Raw genomic sequence first — 20,080 nt, forward strand, 5'->3', positions numbered from 1 at the left:
TGACTACAAAAATCATAAACATCTCCTTGTTCCCATTTAAAAATAAATAAATAAATAGAATCTGAAAAAAGAAAACACGGGCACTGAGAAATAATTTTCTTTTTTATTAAAAACATTATTGCTAGTTACATAATTCATTCATAAATGAGAATGTGCAACTTTAAGAGCCAAGGCAAAGAGATTACATTAGTCAACAATCTGGTTTTTTCCTTCCCATTAGTGTATCTGATGATGGCGTTGGAGGATTTCTGTTCAGCTAACTTGGTTTTGCTTTCAATTAAGACAAACTGTTTTCAATCAAACAAAAAAAGAAAAAAAAAAAAAAAAGATTGCATATGCATTCACCCAGAGCACCCAAAACAATTGAACCCAAATCAATATATATATAAAAAATAATAATACATAAAACCATTAAAATTAACAAATATTCTCTTGTATATATAGTTTAAATGTGCTTTTACTTTTTTCTTGATTTTATCTAATAGATTCTGGTCTATGCCTCTCTTTCTAACACTAGCCCTCGCTCGCTATCATTTTCATCTTTCAGTCAGTCCAATCTTGAAGACAGCTCGTTAATTTGAGAAAAGGAGGCTGTCATATTTCAACTGGCATGAAAAAAGGAGGTTAAAAAAAGAAAAGAAAAATCACACTTTACAACCCCGTAGTGCTTCTTTTAATCATCCACGCAGTAAGTATCTACATCTCACTCGGCACTAAGAATAAGCATTCCTCTTCAGAACAAACATCGTACTAAAGAAATGTGGGCAAAAAAAAAAAAAACAGACAGCACTGTGTCGATCTGTAGTCTTAAAGCCAGGCAGGTTATGGATTTGTGAAGCAGTGAGTTATACAGAACTCAAGAGTTTAATTTAAAAAAATAAAAAAAAAAAAGAAATATCCAATAACATACAAGATCGCATATTCTTGCAGAATAAAAACTTCTGAGTTCTATATACAGTACTCCCAAATTGTACACTGCTGTGAAAAAACAAAACAAAAAAAAACAACAACTTGACCAGTTACCCAGGTCACGCTGGACACACCCATGAGACCCATCCTGAATAAGCGAGGCACTCCAGTTAGCCCACGATTAAAGACAATCTTGCATATGTACACATTCATAAGATTATGGACCTGCAGATAAGGAAATGCGCCCACCAGATCCTTGAGATATCCACTAAGAATTACCAAGAAAAAGGGGGGTGCATTTAACAGAAAGATCACTTTAGAAATTGCCGTCTGTTCCAACAAGGAGGAGGAGGAGAATCATTCGTCTGCTTTATTTCTGGCTGTATAACTAACCTTGTACAGTTGTGGATCATCACAATCAAATGCAGAAAAAAGCAGCACGCCCGTGCATCTTTGGGCTGTCACCAACACAAGATGCCAACAGAACAAAGCGGATGACAAGTTTTCAGTGTGGCTGCTGGAGAAAAGTCTGAGTGTGCCATGTTGCGCGTTAGCAGTGGCAGTCACAGCAGTAGCAGTGTCATTTGGCACGCGTACGTAACTAAAAGTACACAGCAAAGCGAGTAGAGGAACAACCGCTACCAAAACAGAAGCAGAAGCTGTACACATATCTAATTAGACAGATAAATACAAGATCCCAGCGGTAGGAAATTACTCATATTTTGTAGTGTGTGACCATTAAGGAAAGAGAGAGAGAGAGAAAACCTTGATTTCTTCAAAACAGAGTGTGTTAGCCATTTATGGAAAATCTCACCATAAAGTGTCCTGATATGATTCCAACAGTTCCTTTTTAATTTGTTTAATTAGTCTTTGCTCTGACCTCCGAGAAAATACCAAAGAAGCCACAGTCTCAAAGAAAGAGAGCATTAGTGTTGTCCAAGCAAGCTGTAGTGCTGATGGAGTGGTTTTGGAGTCAAGTGGTCGTAGTGTCACATCCGGCTGTCAACAGGGAATGCAGAGCATCGTCAGTTTTCCATATGGTTTCATTCGAGTGTTTGAACTGCAATGGAGGAATGTAACAGAGAGAGAGGGAAGAAGAGAAGCTGCAAGAGAGTGAGTGTAAGGGATGAAGTTTAGTCATGTCGGTAGTGTAGCGGTAGTCCCCCATTGTCAGTTCAGCAAGGGCAGTAAGTGGGAGGAGGCTGTCGTCTTGTGATGCACACAATCAGTTTTTCTGCAAGAGAAGAAGAGGTACAAGTGTGTGAACGGATCACATGGAGCGGCTAAGGGCGAGGCAGCCATGCCTGGGTGGAAAGAATCACACTTTTAAAGAAAAATTAATTATTTAAAAAATACAATACAGTGAGTAAAAACGTTACTTAACATTGGACAAAACGAAAAATTACAAACTGTGCAAAGCAGAGGTAACAAAAAATATGTGTATATAAGATCCAAGGAACCACAAAAAATAAAGATTTGACACTTTTCACCAGCAGGGGGAGCAAAACAGTCTAAAAATAGTAAAATGGAAGCTCATTAAAAATCCAAATCACAATTAGAAACACACAAATATTCACAAATCTTACTACAAAACTAATATTAGGCCATGCGGTGAGTTGTGAGAGCAGCCAGTGGGACACACATACCATGCGGTGACATGCAGTGTGACACAGTGGGTGTAGCCTAACCATCGTAAGAATCCATTAGAGGCAAGGAGGCCTGCCTCTCCCCATACATCCCTCCCTGGGAGAGAGAGACAAAAAGAAAGAGGAGAGAAGGACAGATAAAGATGAGGAGAGATAAGAGTCCAAAGGAGTGGGTGAATAAAGAGGGTTTAGTGTGAAAATCCAAAGAGGAGGTGAGTAGACACAGAAGGGGGAAAAGTGGAGGGAGTTCAGGATGACGAAAGACAGAAGAGTTGCGACATGTTAGTGCAATGTTAGGTCCTGTTTTAAGGTTGGAAAAAAGGGACAAGGGTGAGAAATAACGCACAAGATAAAGATCAACTCCTGTGCTGTACCGAGACATGCATCAACATGCTGCCTGTGGGTGTGTGTGAGAACATGTCCATTCACACGGTAACTTTCTGGGAAACCAGTGTGTGAAATTAACACCATTAATAGTTTTTGCCCTTTACATTCATTGAACAACAACTTTAGCAGCTTGTGAGAGCGCAGACTGAACTCAGATGGCGCCTAAAGTCAGGTGAAGCACTGCAGCTATAGCACAGCTCGGTGATTTTGGCTTCTCGGATCAGCAATCCTCAACCCCAAAATATTCCATTTATAATCAAAAACAACAACAACAAGGTGTGAACTGGCTAGATAACTTTAAAAATTAAGTGAGCATTACGTTACATTGGGGTCAGGAGAGAGATGTAGCAAAGAGCAAAGTGCATGTTAGGAGTGAGGCAGTAAATTCTCAGTAAAGGTGCAGACATGCGGGCTTATGTCTCTAGGCAAAGGTGTGAGGAGTGTCAGTGTGTGTCATGAGGTTGGCCGATACCTGATCTAAATCTTTGTCAGTAGGTCCGAGTGTGTTATCCAGAGTGTTCCTTCTCCCCGTCTGGTCCAGTGTGGAGTAGGCATCTGAAGAGGAGAAGCACGTGTTTAATTGGTACTTCCGATAAATACACAAAGGGCGTAGAATATGGAGCTGGCAGGAAAGAGAAAAAGAAGAAGACCGCAGAGGAGATTTATGATGTAGTGAAGGAAGACATGCAGTGGGTTAGTGTGACAGAGGAGGATCCTAGGGACAGAGGCAGATGGTCCGCTGTGCTGACTCAAAGGCAGCAGCTGGAAGTCAGTGATGACTTGATGCCAATGAAAGCAAAGGCATGTCGGACAGCTCTTCTGTCAGTTGTATCTGTTTGTGTGTTTTGTGTTTGCACACTTGCCTGGTCCCATGTCATTCATTGGAATCATTTCCCGGTCACTTTTGCCACCTGTGTGTCAGAGAAATATTAAAACAGTCAGAAATACATGTATTGCTCTGTAATTCTAAAGAATTAAGTCGAGACAAATACATTTTTTAATGCAACCAAAGTGCTCAACAGGTAAAAAATAAATAAATAAACAACTAAATAAATCACCACAACTAAAACAAAAGTAAAAGCAAATGTCCACATTCAGTCTACTTTGAAATTCAAAGAATGAAACGGTTTTTAAATCAGTACTAAAAATGTCCTGTGTTGACATTTCAACAAAAATTGCCACACACTTCCGGAGGCCCGGTCCCTTCTATACCTTAAACCTGACCTCAGTACTCAGGGAGGAGTCAGGCAGGTCCCACACACACAGTAAAAAACAAAAACATGCAAAAATCACTTAGAAAACTGACTGGGAGGCAGTGCAGATCAAATATGCTTTCACTATTCTTGAAAATTCCCCATGTGGCAAAGCTGTAAATGTAATGAATAGAAAGTTGGCTGAGATGAGTAACTCCATATCTGCAAACAGCCCGTTATCATTCTGCACAATCAACTTCCGAGTTGCATTCATGCAGAGGAATCATTCAGACTCAAGTTTAGAGAGATCTAAGACGGAAATTATGTGAAACTCTGAATAGATACTTAAAAGGCCAATTTGAATAACAACTGACACCACTACATAATTTATTTTATAAAAACAAGAAGACTGGTAACAATCATTACACTGAAACCTTTTAAGCAAAGTGGCGGCTATTTTGACTCCTACCACTGACCTTTGTCTATAAGCGGCAGAGTGCTTTCCTCATATCCGTTGGGTTTGTTGGTGGGAGGGTTTAAGTTGACCATGAAATCTGTCTTCTTCCAGCCATCCTTTTCCAAAGTGCGCCGCAGGTCCTTGTAGCCCCAAACTGTCTGCAGCACTAGGGCAGCTCCACGCACCTCCCGATCTGAACGGTTACTAAAGACGAGAGGGACAGAGAGGGAGAAAGGTGCAATTTATGAAAATAACCCGTTATAGCAATTTCAAGATGCTCTAAAACGTGGACAGAAAAAAATTATCCAAATGATCTGTATCCATCTGTCACTGCGTACCCATCCTTGTTGATGAGCACCAGTCTCTCGATGCCATTAGCAGCCCTGAGAGTCTTGGCTGCTTCCACACTGGAGCCCAGCACCTCATGGAGCGTGCTCAGTATAGACACCACCGTCTCTTCTGACACTGCTCGCACTGGCTGACTCTGACCAGCACCAGGCAGGTTATTTACCAGGTTAGGCACCGCATGTTTACCTGACAACACAGGGAAGATTAAGATTGCAGCATACTTACAACTCCTAACACTGTTATGTAATAAAGCTGGGGATTTTTTTTTAAACTCTGGTTAAAACCTTTTTACTGAAGCTCAGTTAGACAAAGAGTTAAATGTGTCACCTAGTAGCTCTTTGTTTCGTCCATCAATGGCCAGGTTGCGAAGGGCTCCGGACATGGCTCGGACTACGCGGTCGTTGTTATGAGCCAGCTGCTCCGTCATCATGGATAAACCTTTCTCCCTGCGCACCAAGGCACGGATGCATCTGCCATACTACAGACACACAAAGTGCTTTTATTGATTTAGAAGACCATCTTAACGACCATTGCTGCTAAATCTCGTGCTTGGTTTTTAACAGACTTTTCACTCAGTGGGTTACCGTTACCTGTCAAACGCTACTTACACAGGGTAAAATAAGTATTGGATACATCACCAATTTTCTAAGTAAATATATTTCTAAAGCTGTCACTGATATGAAATTATCACCAGATGTTGATAACAACACATCCACTCCACACATGCAAAGAAGTCAAAGATAGATGTTCGTGAACACACCGACTGAAATTCATTTAATACTTGCTACAAAAGTGGTTGGGGATGACCGCTTCGAGATGTCTCCTGTGGGGAGAAACTAGTTGCAGGTGTGATTTTGCGCCAGTCTTCCACACAAGCGGTCTTTCGAAATCTAAGCTTTAGTTCTTTCTAAAGGTTTTTAGTTAGATTCAGGTCAGGCGATTGGCTGGGCCATTCTAGCAGCGTTATTTTTCCTTCTCTGAAACCAACCATGAGTTTCCTTGGCTGTGTTTGGGAATATTGTGTTGCTGAAACGCCCCCCCCCCCCCCCTCGTTTCATCTTCATCATCCTGGTAGATGGCAGCAGATTTTCATAAAGAATATCTCAGTTTCCATCGATCTTTTCTTCAATTATATGAAGCGTGCCAGTACCATTTGCTGAAAAACAGCCCCATACCATGTTGTTCCCACCTCCAAACTTCACTGCTGTTGTGGTGTTTTTGGGATGAGTTGCGGTGCCTTTTGACCTCTAAACATGGTGTTTATTATGGTACCAAAAGAGTTCCATTTTAGTCGCATCTGACCAGACTATATTTTCCAAGTATTTCACAGGCTTCTCTAAATGCTGTCCACTTCTGTATTATGGCTCCATTACTGATAGATTTCAGGCGTGTCATGATGTTCCACACCTCCCTTTCTTCAGGAGTTCAATACCTTTTCCCTCTGTCATTTCTAATTATTGCACATAATAATTTAGGGACACCTACGGTTTGATTTTTTGCATGTGTGGACTGGATGAGTTGTTACCATCCAGTGAGTTGTTGCTTTTGATGTAAGAGAACTAGCAGCTCAGAGACCCTCTCAAATAACTGAGTTTATCACCCTCTCTCTAAAGCTGAACCCAACCTTCAGAGGAAGCTTGTTTCTGCTGCTTTGACCTGTAGCTCTAGGCCATATGTAAGCATAGGAATGTAGATCAACCAGTAAACCAATACTTCAGCTCTTTAGGTGGAGTGTTGACTAAACAAATACCACTGTGATTTTTCTCATGTGCACAAAGTCAAAATAATTGTGTGTTACATTACAGATAACCTCTAAGAACAGACAAATCTAATACAAATCCTCATATAGAGTGTTTACTAATGTTCCTGAAATAACCTTTGATTGCAATGACTAATGTTAAAACAGCACCATTTATTCAGACTTCCCAATCTGGTTTATTTACTTAGCACATAAAGTTCTGGTACTGTAAAATCGAAAAAGATCAGTATAGATGGCAGTTCTTACAGTCCAGTGTCCAGCGCACAGGTTCTGAATAGCTCCAGCTGAAGCTTCCAACACTGTGGCGTTTTGGGACTCCTTCACCAGAGACATGTAGATGCGAACCACCTCCGGCTGATACAAGAGCTCATAGCCTACAGGAAACAGGCAGAGAGTGGACACGTGTGTGATGGGAACATTGATAATGTAACAGGTCCTTCATAAAGAAATAATCTTTCAGGAGTATAAAATACAGACATATTAATTATTGAACAATATGTGCAGGGATATGTTAAGTAGTAATTCTTGAAAATCAAACAGGATAAGTGTTCCTGAATGCGGTATCAAGATTGAGTGATATCTATTCTTTATCCAAGTACACAGACAGTTTTCTTTATGCCACCCTCCAGATAAGAACACAGCAAACGTCTATACTATCATCAAGCCGATAGGCACTCTGTAAGGGCTTCAGTAGAGACAAAACAAATGGTGCCCAACTGTCTGCTCATTAAGCTCCAAAAGCCTTGGACAGAAGATCTTCCTCCAAATATTAACTCTTAAAACAGCAGAGACGATTGATGGAGAAGCAGAAGACTCACCAGCGCAGGAGGAGCCTGACCACTATCACACCTACATTTGTCATAGTATAATAAATCTTCCTTTACATCAAACCCTGCGATAGAGAGAACGTCTCTGTTGTGGTGTCCTGAAAGCCTCTTAAAGCACAGCGAGTCCAATCAGAGAAAAGGGCAGAGATCCCGTGTGTGTCTGTCTGTGAGATTGTTTCCACATGAATGCAAACAACATCCACTACTCCTAATCTCCCATGAAGAAGTGCACAACAACAACAGCTCATTCCAGAAGCACGTTGTGATGACGTATGAAGTCGAAAACGACAAGAGAGGCAGAAATCTGCAAAACTTTCAAAAAGCAAAGGCTGTAACTCATTTCCTTTACTGTCCACATCCACTTCCTGTCTTTCTTTTAGCGCTCACATTGGTTGCCCTTACATGACCCCTCTGCTCAACAGGACATCATCTCATGAGTATTCATGGTCCAGATTTAGATTTTTGTCCTGTAGATTATTCTAAGCTGTATTGCAATAACGGTCGTATGTCACAAAATTTTGTTTCCAAATTCTAATTACAGAAAGTATACTATAATCAATGCATCACCAATTGCTGATGCATTATTGCCATTTGCAATCAAAAAGAGTGGTCTTCTGAGTCCATGTGGATGGAGCGAGGTACAGCTTACATCAAACTGCGCGTGCAGTAGCAAAGCCAGAGCAAACTACATTTTCAGAAGTCCGAGCGCTTTATCAGTTGACAACATATTTGGTGTCAAAAAAACCACCAAGTTTACCTGGCATTTGTAACAAATAAGAGATATCTCAGGTGTACTATGACATCCTCTCTACATGTCTGCCTGTGAATGGAGCTGTGGCAAACAGTCATCTAAAGGTGGATTACGTCTGAATGAGAGACCGCTGTCACCACAACACGTTCAGTGTTTTGAACCCCCTTTCTATAAAGGCTTAATTCAATAAAAGGTGTTCATAGAGCCTTTGCTTACCTTGAGCAGGTGAGGTCCTTTTTGGAATGTCTATTGTATCATCAGCTGTATCCTCATCTTTCCTTCCTGGAAGCAACATTAAACATTAACATCAACAAAAATGCCAAAACAATCTGCTGTTGACACCGAGTGTGATGGCTGTTTCAGACTGACACATGCGCTGTTAGTACATGTGTTCTGATTTGGTTAGACACGTGCTCGTCAGGGCAAACATGAAGATTTAAAAACTACAGTGCACTTTCTACAAGTGTTCCGCTATTAAGAAATAGACCATGTTAGTGCTAGTAAAACATTTCTGTTATCTAAGCCATGATCCTACTGCACCCACTCCAAGACAAAAGTACAAAGCAGAAGTAAAGTGCATAGCCAGGTAAAGAAAGCTTACCTTTGGAAAACCACTCATCTGCAGCCAGGCCGAAGGAGGATGTAGGGCAGGGAGGGGAAAGAGAAGAGCAGCAGAACAGGAGGAAGAGAGAGCATTTAAGTAAAAAGGAAAGCAGCCGTAATTGAGTCACTCAGTAAACACCTGTTTACACCCCAAAAGCAGCACTGCCACCACACAGAATCAGCATGTGACATGCCATGTATGAAGGCCAGATAAAGCAAATGCAGGGAAACGCCCAAACCAAACAATTTCATATTCACATAAAATTGTACATCAAATGTATTAATAACGTACAAGTGTAGAGTAGCTACAAACACATAATAACTACCTGCAGCAGTCTGAGTTTAGTTGTGCCCTACCACCTCACCACTCACTCTTATATCATCAGTCACTATCTTCTAAAAATAAAGAGTCAAATCAGAAATAAAGGGAAAAAAATAAAACTAAAAAACTAAACATTTGACATATTTATACCAGCATTAACACATGGTTGTTGCAATTGACTTTGTAATACAAAGCCAGCAAATTGTAGTGGGGGCTGTAGTCTGACAAAAACAAATCAATACTCTCGGTGAAACACAAACAGAGCAGCTGAAGAGAGGATAAGATTTCTCTAAGGGGGGGAGGGGTTCACATTCCTGTGCTGATGACTGGCTTTGTTTGTGTAATGTGTTTGTCTAAGATTGTGTGTATGTGCAAGTATCAGCTCAGTGAGATGGTGTGACCTCACCAAATGCTCTCGATACTGAATGAAAACTACGCTATCTCTGTCTGTCTAAGGCACACACCTTTGCTCTTGCGGGAACCGAAGCAACTGCCCTTATTGCTGGAGTAGGCGGGGCCTTGGTGGTTTGGTGTGGCCTCCAGGTAGCGCTCAGGGTTGGGGATTTCACGGTGCACTTGGTAGGACAGGTTCCTCAGCAGACACACACAGTTCTCTGTCAACTGCAGAGATGGAGAGAAAGTTAAGAATCAAAACGCCGCCTTTCTCATTGTAAATTCACAGGTAAATGTTACTGAACACACAAAAGCAACAAGGATCAAACAAAGGTGTCAAAGGATTTAATCAATCAGAAATCCACATACCTTGTTGTCCACATCTTTACAGTCAATCTGGGACTTGACAATGTACATGAGCGAGTCGACCAATCCCGTGCACTCCCTGAGCTTCCTCCTCGCCTCACTTCGCTCTGAACTCACATTTCTTTAATCGAGAGGAAAGTTAAAAAGAGGAGAAAGAAGAACGCAGATTAGAAGAGGTTAAAGGGGAGCGGAAGGAGTCTGCTATAGTGACTACAAAAGGATTCCAGCACATAATGCCCGAGCACACCCCCATTAAGTTTGAATGAAACTCCTGTTAAATGTACTAGTTTACAAAGAGAGTACAGTTTGACAAGATCGAGTTACATCTCTGGGCCAATTTTCTCAACTGCTCTCTGACTCAGCCGCACTTAAAAGATTCAAGAGAGCTGGAAAACTGAGTGTCGTGGCCTTTTGTCTTTTATGTTTCCCGTCGGCAGACACACCCTTTCACATAATACCAGGACACATTCTCTTTCACTGCACAGGGCACTCATCTGACTTCACTACATAGTTTGAGAAGTTTATTTACATGCTGCGGTAGGCACACATTTAAAATAAAAAATGCTGACCGAATCAAATCAGGACAGCGGCAGGAAAAAGAAAAAGAGTGTCCCGGTTTTCAAAAAACAACGCTTGAAATTTGCTAAACTTATTTCAAACAAACGGAAAAAAAGCAAGACAATATCTATTTACATATGTAAATAAAATAGTGTTTGACCCTAATCCTCTTCACTAACCTTAGCTATAAAAGAAGCCACATAAGCAGACATTAAACATGTGTGCCACTGTTCACGATATGCCTGCATGACTTCTGGAGCCATAAAAGTTTAACTCTGCCTTCCATCTGTCGTTTACAGTTCGACAGTGAAGTGACACGAAATCATAAAGTGAAACTAAAGGTTAGGTTTACAGTCACAGAGATGAATATTTTCAGGAAAATCCACTAAGTATTAAAACTTAAAGAGGAATTTCCTGAGTAAATATAGTCATTAAATACTCTGCAGAAAACAAGTTCTCTGTCAAAGATCTCCTACAAGTCTTGAATTGGAAAAAAAAAAATAGCTTTAAACAGAAATGACACACTCATCGTTTCAATGACCCATATGTAGATAGTAGCTACCACATGCCCAAAACTGGCTATAATTTATACTATAATTAAGGCACTCATATTGCTGCGTGTATACATATCCATTAAGGCAAAACAAACTGCACTCATAATGACCTTAAATTAACCACTAAACCCAGCAGTGCAACTGAAGCTTCACTGACACAAAATCTCTGCACAACACTCCCCGTCTATTTGGCAACAATGAAGAGAGCGTTCTTGTTTGTCTGAATATTGTTAAGTGGAATTAGAAATGGACAAAAGCTTGTAGGAGCTTGGCATTCCCACTCCGTGTGAGCTCTACTCTTCAACTGGTCTGAACAACGTGAGCTGAGAAATTGCAGAGTTTGGCTGCAGGAAGGCCAATTACAACGTGCTACAATTGTCTGGGTCAAAAGGCGTAGTGACCCAGCACTAACTATGTCACAAACATGCTAGTACAACCGCCCAATTTTTAAGAGATTGTTTAGCTCTGGCATCTCCTGCGTAATGTCAGGCTGAAATTTTGAATTTATTCATTTAAAAGGGACAGTGCGGTTTAACATAGTTCAAGTGCAAGACATGAAACTGATGTACCGCACATAGGTTTATAGCTGCTGCTAATTTTCAACAATTGTCTCTTGTTGGGCTTACAATCTAAATAGATACATTTTACAATAAAACATACATTTTCATAAAACCATATTACATCATGAATACAATTACAATTAATAGACAATAATTTAAAATAAAATTAAAATCATTAGTTAAAATGACTACAACTTTGATTTCCCTTTAACCACACTTTAACCTTCAGTGTAAAGGATCTAATGTCTGTAATCAATTTGATATCGGTTGGAAGTGTGTTCCACAGGTGGCAAGCCTTTATAGAAAAAGCTGACTGACCGAATGTAGACCTGCGATATAATATCTTGCAGTTGCCGTTCACCTTACTCCTAGTAATACGATTACTATCTTGTCTCTGGATGTATCTATTGAGACACTCTGGGGCCACCCTATTTATACATTTAAAAACTAATTTAAGAAAACACAGATGATTAAAACTCTTAAAACTAAGTAGATTATATTTCTTTAAAATGTGACAGCGATGCCACCGAACAGATTTTTTTTATCCATTATTTTTAAAGATTGGTTATATAAGGATACCACAGGCTGAATTGTAGATGGTGCTGCTTGGGTCCAAACTGTCATACAATATGAAAAATGAGAAAATATCATAGAATGCATAAATAACTGAGCTGCTGAAGTGGGTATATAGTGCCAAGTTAACTTAAAACAATTCAGATGCTGTCCAGACCATTTCTGTAAATACTGAACTTTCTAAATCCTCAAGATAAGATGCGTTTCCACACCTGCAAGTAACCCTTTTATAATTAGACTTATGGCTGAGGGAAATCACAGATAACAGAGACAGGCCTGAACATACTGTTTATACTAGAAAAGTCAATGCCCCACTGTCCTCTGCTTGCCCCCCTCCCAGTAATCTCTGAAATTCCCTTCCTGTCACCCCACCCTCCCCTCCTGATAGCTCAGTTACTGGGCAATTTTTCTTTTCTTTGATATATAACTGACATTTAACCCAGAAGTGTTTATATGTACTAGTAATTAGAGTAAGAGTCTTTAACATGAAAAATATCTTTGATGCATCACTCCAATATACTCACTTTTTTAAGTCTGAATTTTTGAATCTGCTTGGAGTTTTTGTTCCTTCTACAGAAAAGATTGTTTTAATTAAAACATGCTTCTCCTACACATGTATGTATTTACACATAGCATCTTATAAAGACCAAGTAAATAGAGCTCTGATTTTTTTTTTTTTAAAGAAAAAAAGTTTTGAGTTTAATCTGACTGAAGACATTTGTCTTCAGTATTTTTTTTTATTATGACTCTACCATCATTCTCCATCTTCACTATGCCTACTCCATGATGCATTTCCTGCTCTTCTGCTCTGTTAGCGCATCATTGCTTCCATCCTCCCTCACACATCCCACTGCTCTGTCAGTCTGTTGACCTGGCAACTTTCCACTTTCTTTTCCCAGCTACATATCTTGCTTCTCTAATGTTGCTTCCATCCTTCCTTTGCTCCATACCTCAGGCAGCCTGCTGTGTTGGTGAGGGCAGTCTCCCATTCAAGATGTCTGGGCTTGCAGTTTTCCTCCCCACCACCTGCTCCGTTGCTCCCTCGCTCCCAGCCTGAATGGGGAACCATCACCTCGTCGGAGAGGGCGTGCAATGCATGGTCCACAATCTCCATTTTCACAGAATCATGAGACGACAAGTTCCACAGCGTTCCTTCAGGGGAGAAGAAGAAAAAAAATGTTTGTTTTTTTTAAAACATACAAAAAACAAAACAAAAAAAAAAAAAAAAACCCAAACCAGACGAGAAGATTCAGTGAGAATTTTGCACTTTTCCTGCAACTGATATCACTGAGAAATTCTTAAAACTTTGTAAATATTGTTTTCTAATAAAGCACAAATATATTATTACTATAATGGACTGAGCCTTTGTGTGGTGGCTACACATGCAAGTGTGACTGGTTCCAAAGGAACGAGGAAGAGTCTGTGCTGCCTGACTCAACTGAAATGATTGGAATCACCCAATGACTGATTTTTGCACATTAGTATAACAGTTGTCATCAATATTGGAGTACTGTAACACCTCGGTGTGTGACAGAAAATAAGAAAATATGCAATACACCCACTTTATTTCCACACAAGTTTACATACATCCTACAGTCAGTTCAGGGTTTTTCTTGGCTCAAGCAGGCCTTTGTGGGGTGACTACGCTGGCTTACTCAAAAGAAATGTAAGTGTTTTTCTTTTACATCATAAAAAGTTGAGTTTAAGCCTGAGTAAATTAAACATTAAAAACACTGGTTAAAGATTTATCACAGCCTTCGTAACATTTTCTTTGGGGGAGGGCCAATGTCGTCCATGAGTGCCAACATTTTTTATATGCAGGATATACCCTGTGGACTATATTTTGATCATCATCAAGTCTTCTTGTGTTTTAAACTTAAAAGTACTGAAGGTTTCTGCAAACTCAGGAATCCTATAGCAAATGAATAAACCGAGCCCTTCCAAAAAATATTTTAAAAACGCTGGGCTGGCTAATAAGTAAGCAGGAGCTACATTATTTCTTTTTGGCACAATGCCAACTTGATGTGGCTTTTAATCCCTCTTAGGTTCAAGACATTGCCTGTCCAAGGTTCATTTGCTTTACTTTTGGTTGCATCACTCCCTCCCTTTTTCTGCCTCCTGCAACAGAAGACTTTCCCCCCCCCCCCGATAGTTTTTCCATATTTAGCTACCAGGAGTTTCCATGGAAAACAAAAGCCCTACCGACTTACTATTTTGGTTGTGCAATGTGGAGATTTGGTCCCAGAGGCAGACAGAGCTGCACTGTGAAAGCGAAGCTAACATCATTGTCACATTAAACCTTGGCAGTGTCATCAATTCTACAGCCATAACATTATGAAATAAATGTTGATTGCACAATGAAAAGCAACAATGTAGCCTATTGCCCATTTAAAATGCACAGTTTAAATAAGGTTGTATGACAGTTCTATGTATTAGTACAAACGTTAAATAGACAATCTGTTTTAAATCCTGACCTGACAAAATTTCTCTTTCCTTTGTGTACATTTTATATTAAAGTTTATCTTGGTGTAGGATTGTGGAGCTTTTGCAGGGAGCTGCATGGTTCTTGGTGGGATTGCTGCCAGTTGGTTAAATTACTTCTGTTGGGTTGCAAAGTCATGTCCAATAGCTGTCCAACTGGTGGCAATTGTCAGCTTTATCTAGTATGAAAAAGCTAAATTGGCACACATTAACTAAATTAATAATAGCCACCTTAACAAAAGTAAACAACCACACTGAACAAGACTGAAAACAGAGCCCAGGATCTCTATGCACCGTGTACCTGTGATAACGTCTGTCAGATCCTGGTCATGAGTCTTCCTCAGCAGCCTGATCAGAGCCGGGACGCCATCGCAGTTCTTGATGGCAATCTTATTGTCTTGATCTTTGCCATATGAGATGTTCTTTAGTGCGCCACAGGCTGCGTAGTGAACCTGTAACATACACAAGCACAGCTTAATGGGCCATCAGCCACGATGGAGTGGTACTTGAAGGCATCGATTTCAAATGCATGGAGTGTGCTAGCAAGAAACAGTCATGACCTCGAAACTGTACTACACGCATTAAATAGGTCTTGGCAGAGCTCCTCATACGAGTAATTACTACAATTAGTGGTAAATTAGCAGGCTGCATTTTGTACACATTTACACATTAAAGAAATGTTAAAGGGGAGCTATTATGCTCATTTCAAGACTCATAGTTTTGTTCTTGGTCTCCACTGGCGTAGCTTTTCATAATGCACAGTTTAATTAATTATATATAAGGAAACTTTTTTTTTTTTTTTTTTTTTTCATCCAGTTGCTCAATTTTACTGGATCCTTATATATTAATATTTTTCAGAGTTAGGGAAAAACAAACAAACAACCAAAAACCTATACATGCTGCCGGTGTTCTGGGAATCCATCCTACCTCACAAAGTAGGGTAGGATCGGGTAGGAAACAACTACCCATTGTTTCTGCATACGCTGCGCATGCAGACAACACAAAACCCAAATTTACTTCATTTTTAAAGCCATTGTGAATATTTGTTATGGTTAGGGTTAGTCAGAAGTCACCATCACATTATCATACGGGTAGGACGATTTGCCAAAGTAGGACAGTTTCTCAGAACACCGGTATTACAACAACAGAAGGTGTGGCTGATGTATTTAGCCTTAAGTAAAAAATATAAGGTATGTCTAAAGCTGCTAAAGTAATAGATGGTAGCAAACTAAGCTAACAGTTTATCTGCATAAAGACTATTTGTAACTGCGTTATATTTCCATTTCTAAATGTGTTTCTATTGTGGTTGAAATGCAAACAGCCTCTTAATTTCACTTTAATGTGGCTACAATTCTTTCTGACAACAAGAAAGCATCATCATTGGGGATGACCACAAGCTAGCTTGTGGGATGCTAGCTTGTCCAAGAGAAGTAGCCTAAATTTCAAACTTGGCATCTTTAATTTGAGCAACCACCTTTATCACAGTACATATTTGGTTAGAATATCAGATATTTACAACATGGTAATTATGGCCCACGAATATACAATACTTCAATAATAGTATTTATTAGTGCCATTATACCAAAACTATTACTTTGTTTTGTGCATTTTGTCTGTATTAAAACTTGTATGTATTATATAATAATAAATGTATGGCTAATAATGTGAAAACCTACAGAAAAAGAAGAATTGCACAATGGTTTGCAACATTAGAACATTTGTATCTGATTTATAATCAATGGTGGTGAACTCTGGTGTTTATGACAGAAAAAAATAAAAATGAAAAATGCAATACTTCCACTTTATTTCCACTAAGTTAACAAACGTCCTAGAATTTTTTCTCCGCTGTTGCTTTGAAAGTTGTAATAGTCTGCATTCCTGGACCATTTTTTCATTATATTATACTTAATGTGGACTCGTTTTTCCATACACACAAACTTATTGGATGGACTCTTTAAAACCACTTTCAAATGTTTAGAAGATGCATTTGCAGTGTGACCCATTTCCTCAGTCAGCAAGTTATCGCGCACACACACACCAGACTTCAAACCTGTCACTGGCCACGGAGCACGAAATGTGAAATTAAGATGCTTCTTTGCCTCGGGACTGGAATGCATGATGTGGTTTCCTTGGTAGTGCCCTTACAAACATCAGCAAAATTTTGCCACAACTAGACCGAAATGAAAGGGAACTGGAGAAAAACCACTGAATGTTTCGGCCAAAACCGGATTTAGAACAAATGTCGCCCTCCAGGATTTGAAGTCCAATACATGCAGCTTGTTTATAGCTCACATTCATTCGGTATTACAGGTAAATCTACAGTTCACCTTGTCCTCACAGTTTAAAATACACTTCATCCCTTAAGCTTCGCTTTTAGCCCAATCATAACAACCTTCCAGAACAGCAAAGAGCGAACAGAAAGCCTTGGAGAAAAACAACAAACTGACCTCTCTGTGTGGGTTGTCGAGCATAGAAACCAGTGCTGGAATGCCTTTCAGACGACGCACATCGGACTTCACCTGCAAATCAAAAGGAGGGATACAGTGTGAATGGGCATTTGTTATATTATTAAATAGAAACCATGCAAAACAATTATTAAATCAAGAATGAATAGACAAGCAAGGGCCCAAAACAAGGATACAGAGTAACAAGTGAGAAACACTGAAAATCATTGAAAAGACAATAAAAACCTCAAGTATTTTAATCTGTGAGGGAATTTCCCATCAACATTGAGGGGAAAAAGCATGCACACAAAATACTTCTTAAGCCCTTGAAACAATCAAAAATGGCTCTGTCAGCTCGTGCTATTTTACAAGTTATTATCTCTGATTTTGCCGTTGCTTATATTTATAAAGCTTAGTGACATGCTCAAAGTTTAGCTCTGGTCTGTTCTATTTGTTTTAATTCACGTCTCAATCATTCCTGCACTGTGCAAACTACCACGAATTAAAATTAAGTGAGGGAAAAACATTTTAGTTATAAATAGAAATAAAAACGACACTTTTATAAAAGATGAAAACCAGCTGAAAAGATATCATGTGCTTACAAGATGTGCTTTCAACATGACTTAAAGTCCACTACTTAAAAATCAGCCCTGTACATATCCAGCTGACATTATAATGAGAAAAATTAAACATTAAATCTAGTGAAAAAAATAATATATAAACATATAAAACCTTACAAACTTTATAACGGTGAAAAAAAAAAAGAAGAAGAAGAAAAAAAAAGAGAGAGCTTGCATTGTTTTCGGATCCTTTACCTTATCATTCTTAAAGGTGAGATGCTGCAGATAAGCAGCTGCGTTGCTCCTGACGGGATCCAGCCTATAGTTGAGCATGGCGATGACCTCAGGCAACTCTGGCTGACGCCAGCCACCGGGGCCAGAGCCTTTCCTTAGAGTGCTGTCCAATGAAGCCATGCTCCCTCTTTCACCCTGAGCCAGTGGCGCACCACCACCCCAGTAGTAATCTCCTGCACCGCTCATGTCACCATCCAAGAGGCCCTCATAGCTCCTGAGAGGAAAAAGGAAGAGATCTGTAAAGGCTGACACTAAAATATATTATGGAAAATCAAAGATCACACAACTTACCCAGTCCTGCGAGGCGGAGCACGAGGGTAAGCATGGGGGTTGCGGGGCACAGTGCTGTAATGCATTGGAGGTGCCATGCCATAGTCGGGCTCATCAAAGCCCATACTGCGTTGGTCATCCTCCAGACCGTATGGCTCTGGAACAAACCTTGGAATGGAGGAAAGCTCCATACCACTTCCCATAGGCCCAACCTACACAGAGACAAAGACTGTGATCCAAAAACAACTGAAACTATGGCTGCACTCTAAAATACATTTTCAGTGGCTTGTGTCTGAGCTTGGAAACTCAGACATACACATTATGATAACAGTACAATTAATTGGTGGGAAGGGAGTGTTGGAGACAGTTTGAATTCCTTCTTATGTTCTCGCTGTCTCGCCAGAAAAATGTGTCGTGTGTAAAATTCCCGCAAAGTAAAATTCTGCCAAGAGAAAAGTGCCAGAATAAATTGGGCAATGATTGCTTAACACACCTGTGGCTGAGCAGCATAGGGGTCCAACTGGTTCCTGCTGGGGGCTCTGTAGTTGGGATCTAGAGTCCTATACCCATCTGGATGAACCGGTCTGGAAAGGAGGAGGAGGTTGACAATGAGACAAAACATTATCATGGAAAAGTTTAAAAACAATCTGCATGCCTTGAAGCCTAGATAAACAGGAATTTCATTGAACATGTTACCTGTAGCGATCATCCATGTGAGCTCCCCTGTTGAGGCTTGTATAGACCTCAGATGGAGGTCCAGCGCGGTAGTCGTCATAAGGTCCCACTGGAGGTCCGTAGTGGTAGTTTCGGGGCACAGTCTGAGTGGGGTAGTCCATTGGCACAGCAACTCCAGGGCCCTGCCTGTAGACTCGGTCCACAGGTGTAGTGTATCCACCTGTCACGGAGCCTCCACCATCCATTGACAGTGTGTCTGACACAGAAGGGATGACTGTGCGTGTGGTGGTAGTCTTTACTACTTTCTTTACCTTAAAAGGGGATGACAAGACAGTAAAGAGATGAGATATCAACGCTGACTAATTACAAGTATGAACTTTTCTGCTTTACAGAGATAGCATCCAAAGCAAACCTTGCAATAAACCAGAACAAAAACAAGAATGAACCAGTTTGGCCAGAATGCCACTCTTCCCCTTGTGTTACAGCTGGAAACTCCTTCGCAAGAAGTGACTACTATTAGCATCTAGCTCTTACTGTGGTTTCTGTACGCTTCGTTGTCCCATCTTCACTGGTCTCCACAGACACAATAGGTGGCATCTGCTGGGGTTGTTCCTCCACCGTGAATGTCTCCTGCACCACCTGACCAGGCTCCATCCTGAACTGCATACATTTGGATACATTTCAGAGTAAGATACAAATGTAGGTTACACACTCAGTAACCTTGGATCAACACTATCTGAAAGGTGCTTACGTGATGTGTCCCGTTGATGTAACCCTCGTTCAATGTCAGCCTTTCTATGTCTGCATCACAAGGAATGCGGCCGTTCTGTAGAAATAGAGGAAGAAGAAAAAAGTACACATGACATGGCCCAACACACAAACTAAATGAAAGAGTATGTAGCCATGAGCAAATATGGACAACAGTACTGACAGAGCAGGTTTTCCACATATATTGAGCAATGTGCAATACACATATACATGCTTCCAAGTTTTAAAAAAAGAATAAACAAACAAAAGCGAAAGAGTCGCAACCATCGCCAACTTTCATTTTAACTTATACCATCAATCGAGATCAAATAAAGTCATAGAAGGCTTAACTCTAATACCTATTTTCACTTTAAAAAAAAAAAAAAAAAAAAAAAAAGTGTGT

General features: G+C 40.1%; 1 protein-coding gene across 7 annotated transcripts in view; it reads right to left on the reverse strand.

Annotated features, from left to right (window-relative positions):
* Nucleotides 1–84: 84 nt before the first annotated feature.
* ctnnd1 (catenin (cadherin-associated protein), delta 1) overlaps nucleotides 85–20,080 on the reverse strand; it is a 31,919-nt gene continuing 11,923 nt past the window's right edge. For 5 of the 7 annotated variants that reach the window (XM_085410734.1, XM_085410738.1, XM_085410735.1 and 2 more), the window contains 21 exons: nucleotides 19,682–19,756; nucleotides 19,465–19,590; nucleotides 18,952–19,241; nucleotides 18,749–18,839; nucleotides 18,277–18,467; nucleotides 17,947–18,199; nucleotides 17,135–17,206; nucleotides 14,989–15,139; nucleotides 13,157–13,358; nucleotides 9,965–10,082; nucleotides 9,667–9,823; nucleotides 8,879–8,896; nucleotides 8,494–8,559; nucleotides 6,946–7,073; nucleotides 5,268–5,418; nucleotides 4,931–5,126; nucleotides 4,612–4,796; nucleotides 3,806–3,853; nucleotides 3,415–3,497; nucleotides 2,556–2,652; nucleotides 85–2,143 (listed from right to left, as the gene is read on the reverse strand). In XM_085410734.1, the coding sequence (XP_085266860.1) occupies nucleotides 2,593–2,652; nucleotides 3,415–3,497; nucleotides 3,806–3,853; nucleotides 4,612–4,796; nucleotides 4,931–5,126; nucleotides 5,268–5,418; nucleotides 6,946–7,073; nucleotides 8,494–8,559; nucleotides 8,879–8,896; nucleotides 9,667–9,823; nucleotides 9,965–10,082; nucleotides 13,157–13,358; nucleotides 14,989–15,139; nucleotides 17,135–17,206; nucleotides 17,947–18,199; nucleotides 18,277–18,467; nucleotides 18,749–18,839; nucleotides 18,952–19,241; nucleotides 19,465–19,590; nucleotides 19,682–19,756 (2,661 nt within the window). In that variant the 3' untranslated portion in view covers nucleotides 85–2,143; nucleotides 2,556–2,592. The remainder of the gene's footprint in view (nucleotides 2,144–2,555; nucleotides 2,653–3,414; nucleotides 3,498–3,805; nucleotides 3,854–4,611; nucleotides 4,797–4,930; nucleotides 5,127–5,267; nucleotides 5,419–6,945; nucleotides 7,074–8,493; nucleotides 8,560–8,878; nucleotides 8,897–9,666; nucleotides 9,824–9,964; nucleotides 10,083–13,156; nucleotides 13,359–14,988; nucleotides 15,140–17,134; nucleotides 17,207–17,946; nucleotides 18,200–18,276; nucleotides 18,468–18,748; nucleotides 18,840–18,951; nucleotides 19,242–19,464; nucleotides 19,591–19,681; nucleotides 19,757–20,080) is intronic. The other 2 variants (XM_085410736.1, XM_085410737.1) reach the window with 2 other exon arrangements.

This window comes from Rhamphochromis longiceps, linkage group LG6 (assembly GCF_057381845.1).
Source record: "Rhamphochromis longiceps isolate RC_006_pf linkage group LG6, R_longiceps_female_GT1.1, whole genome shotgun sequence".
Lineage (NCBI taxonomy): Eukaryota > Metazoa > Chordata > Actinopteri > Cichliformes > Cichlidae > Rhamphochromis > Rhamphochromis longiceps.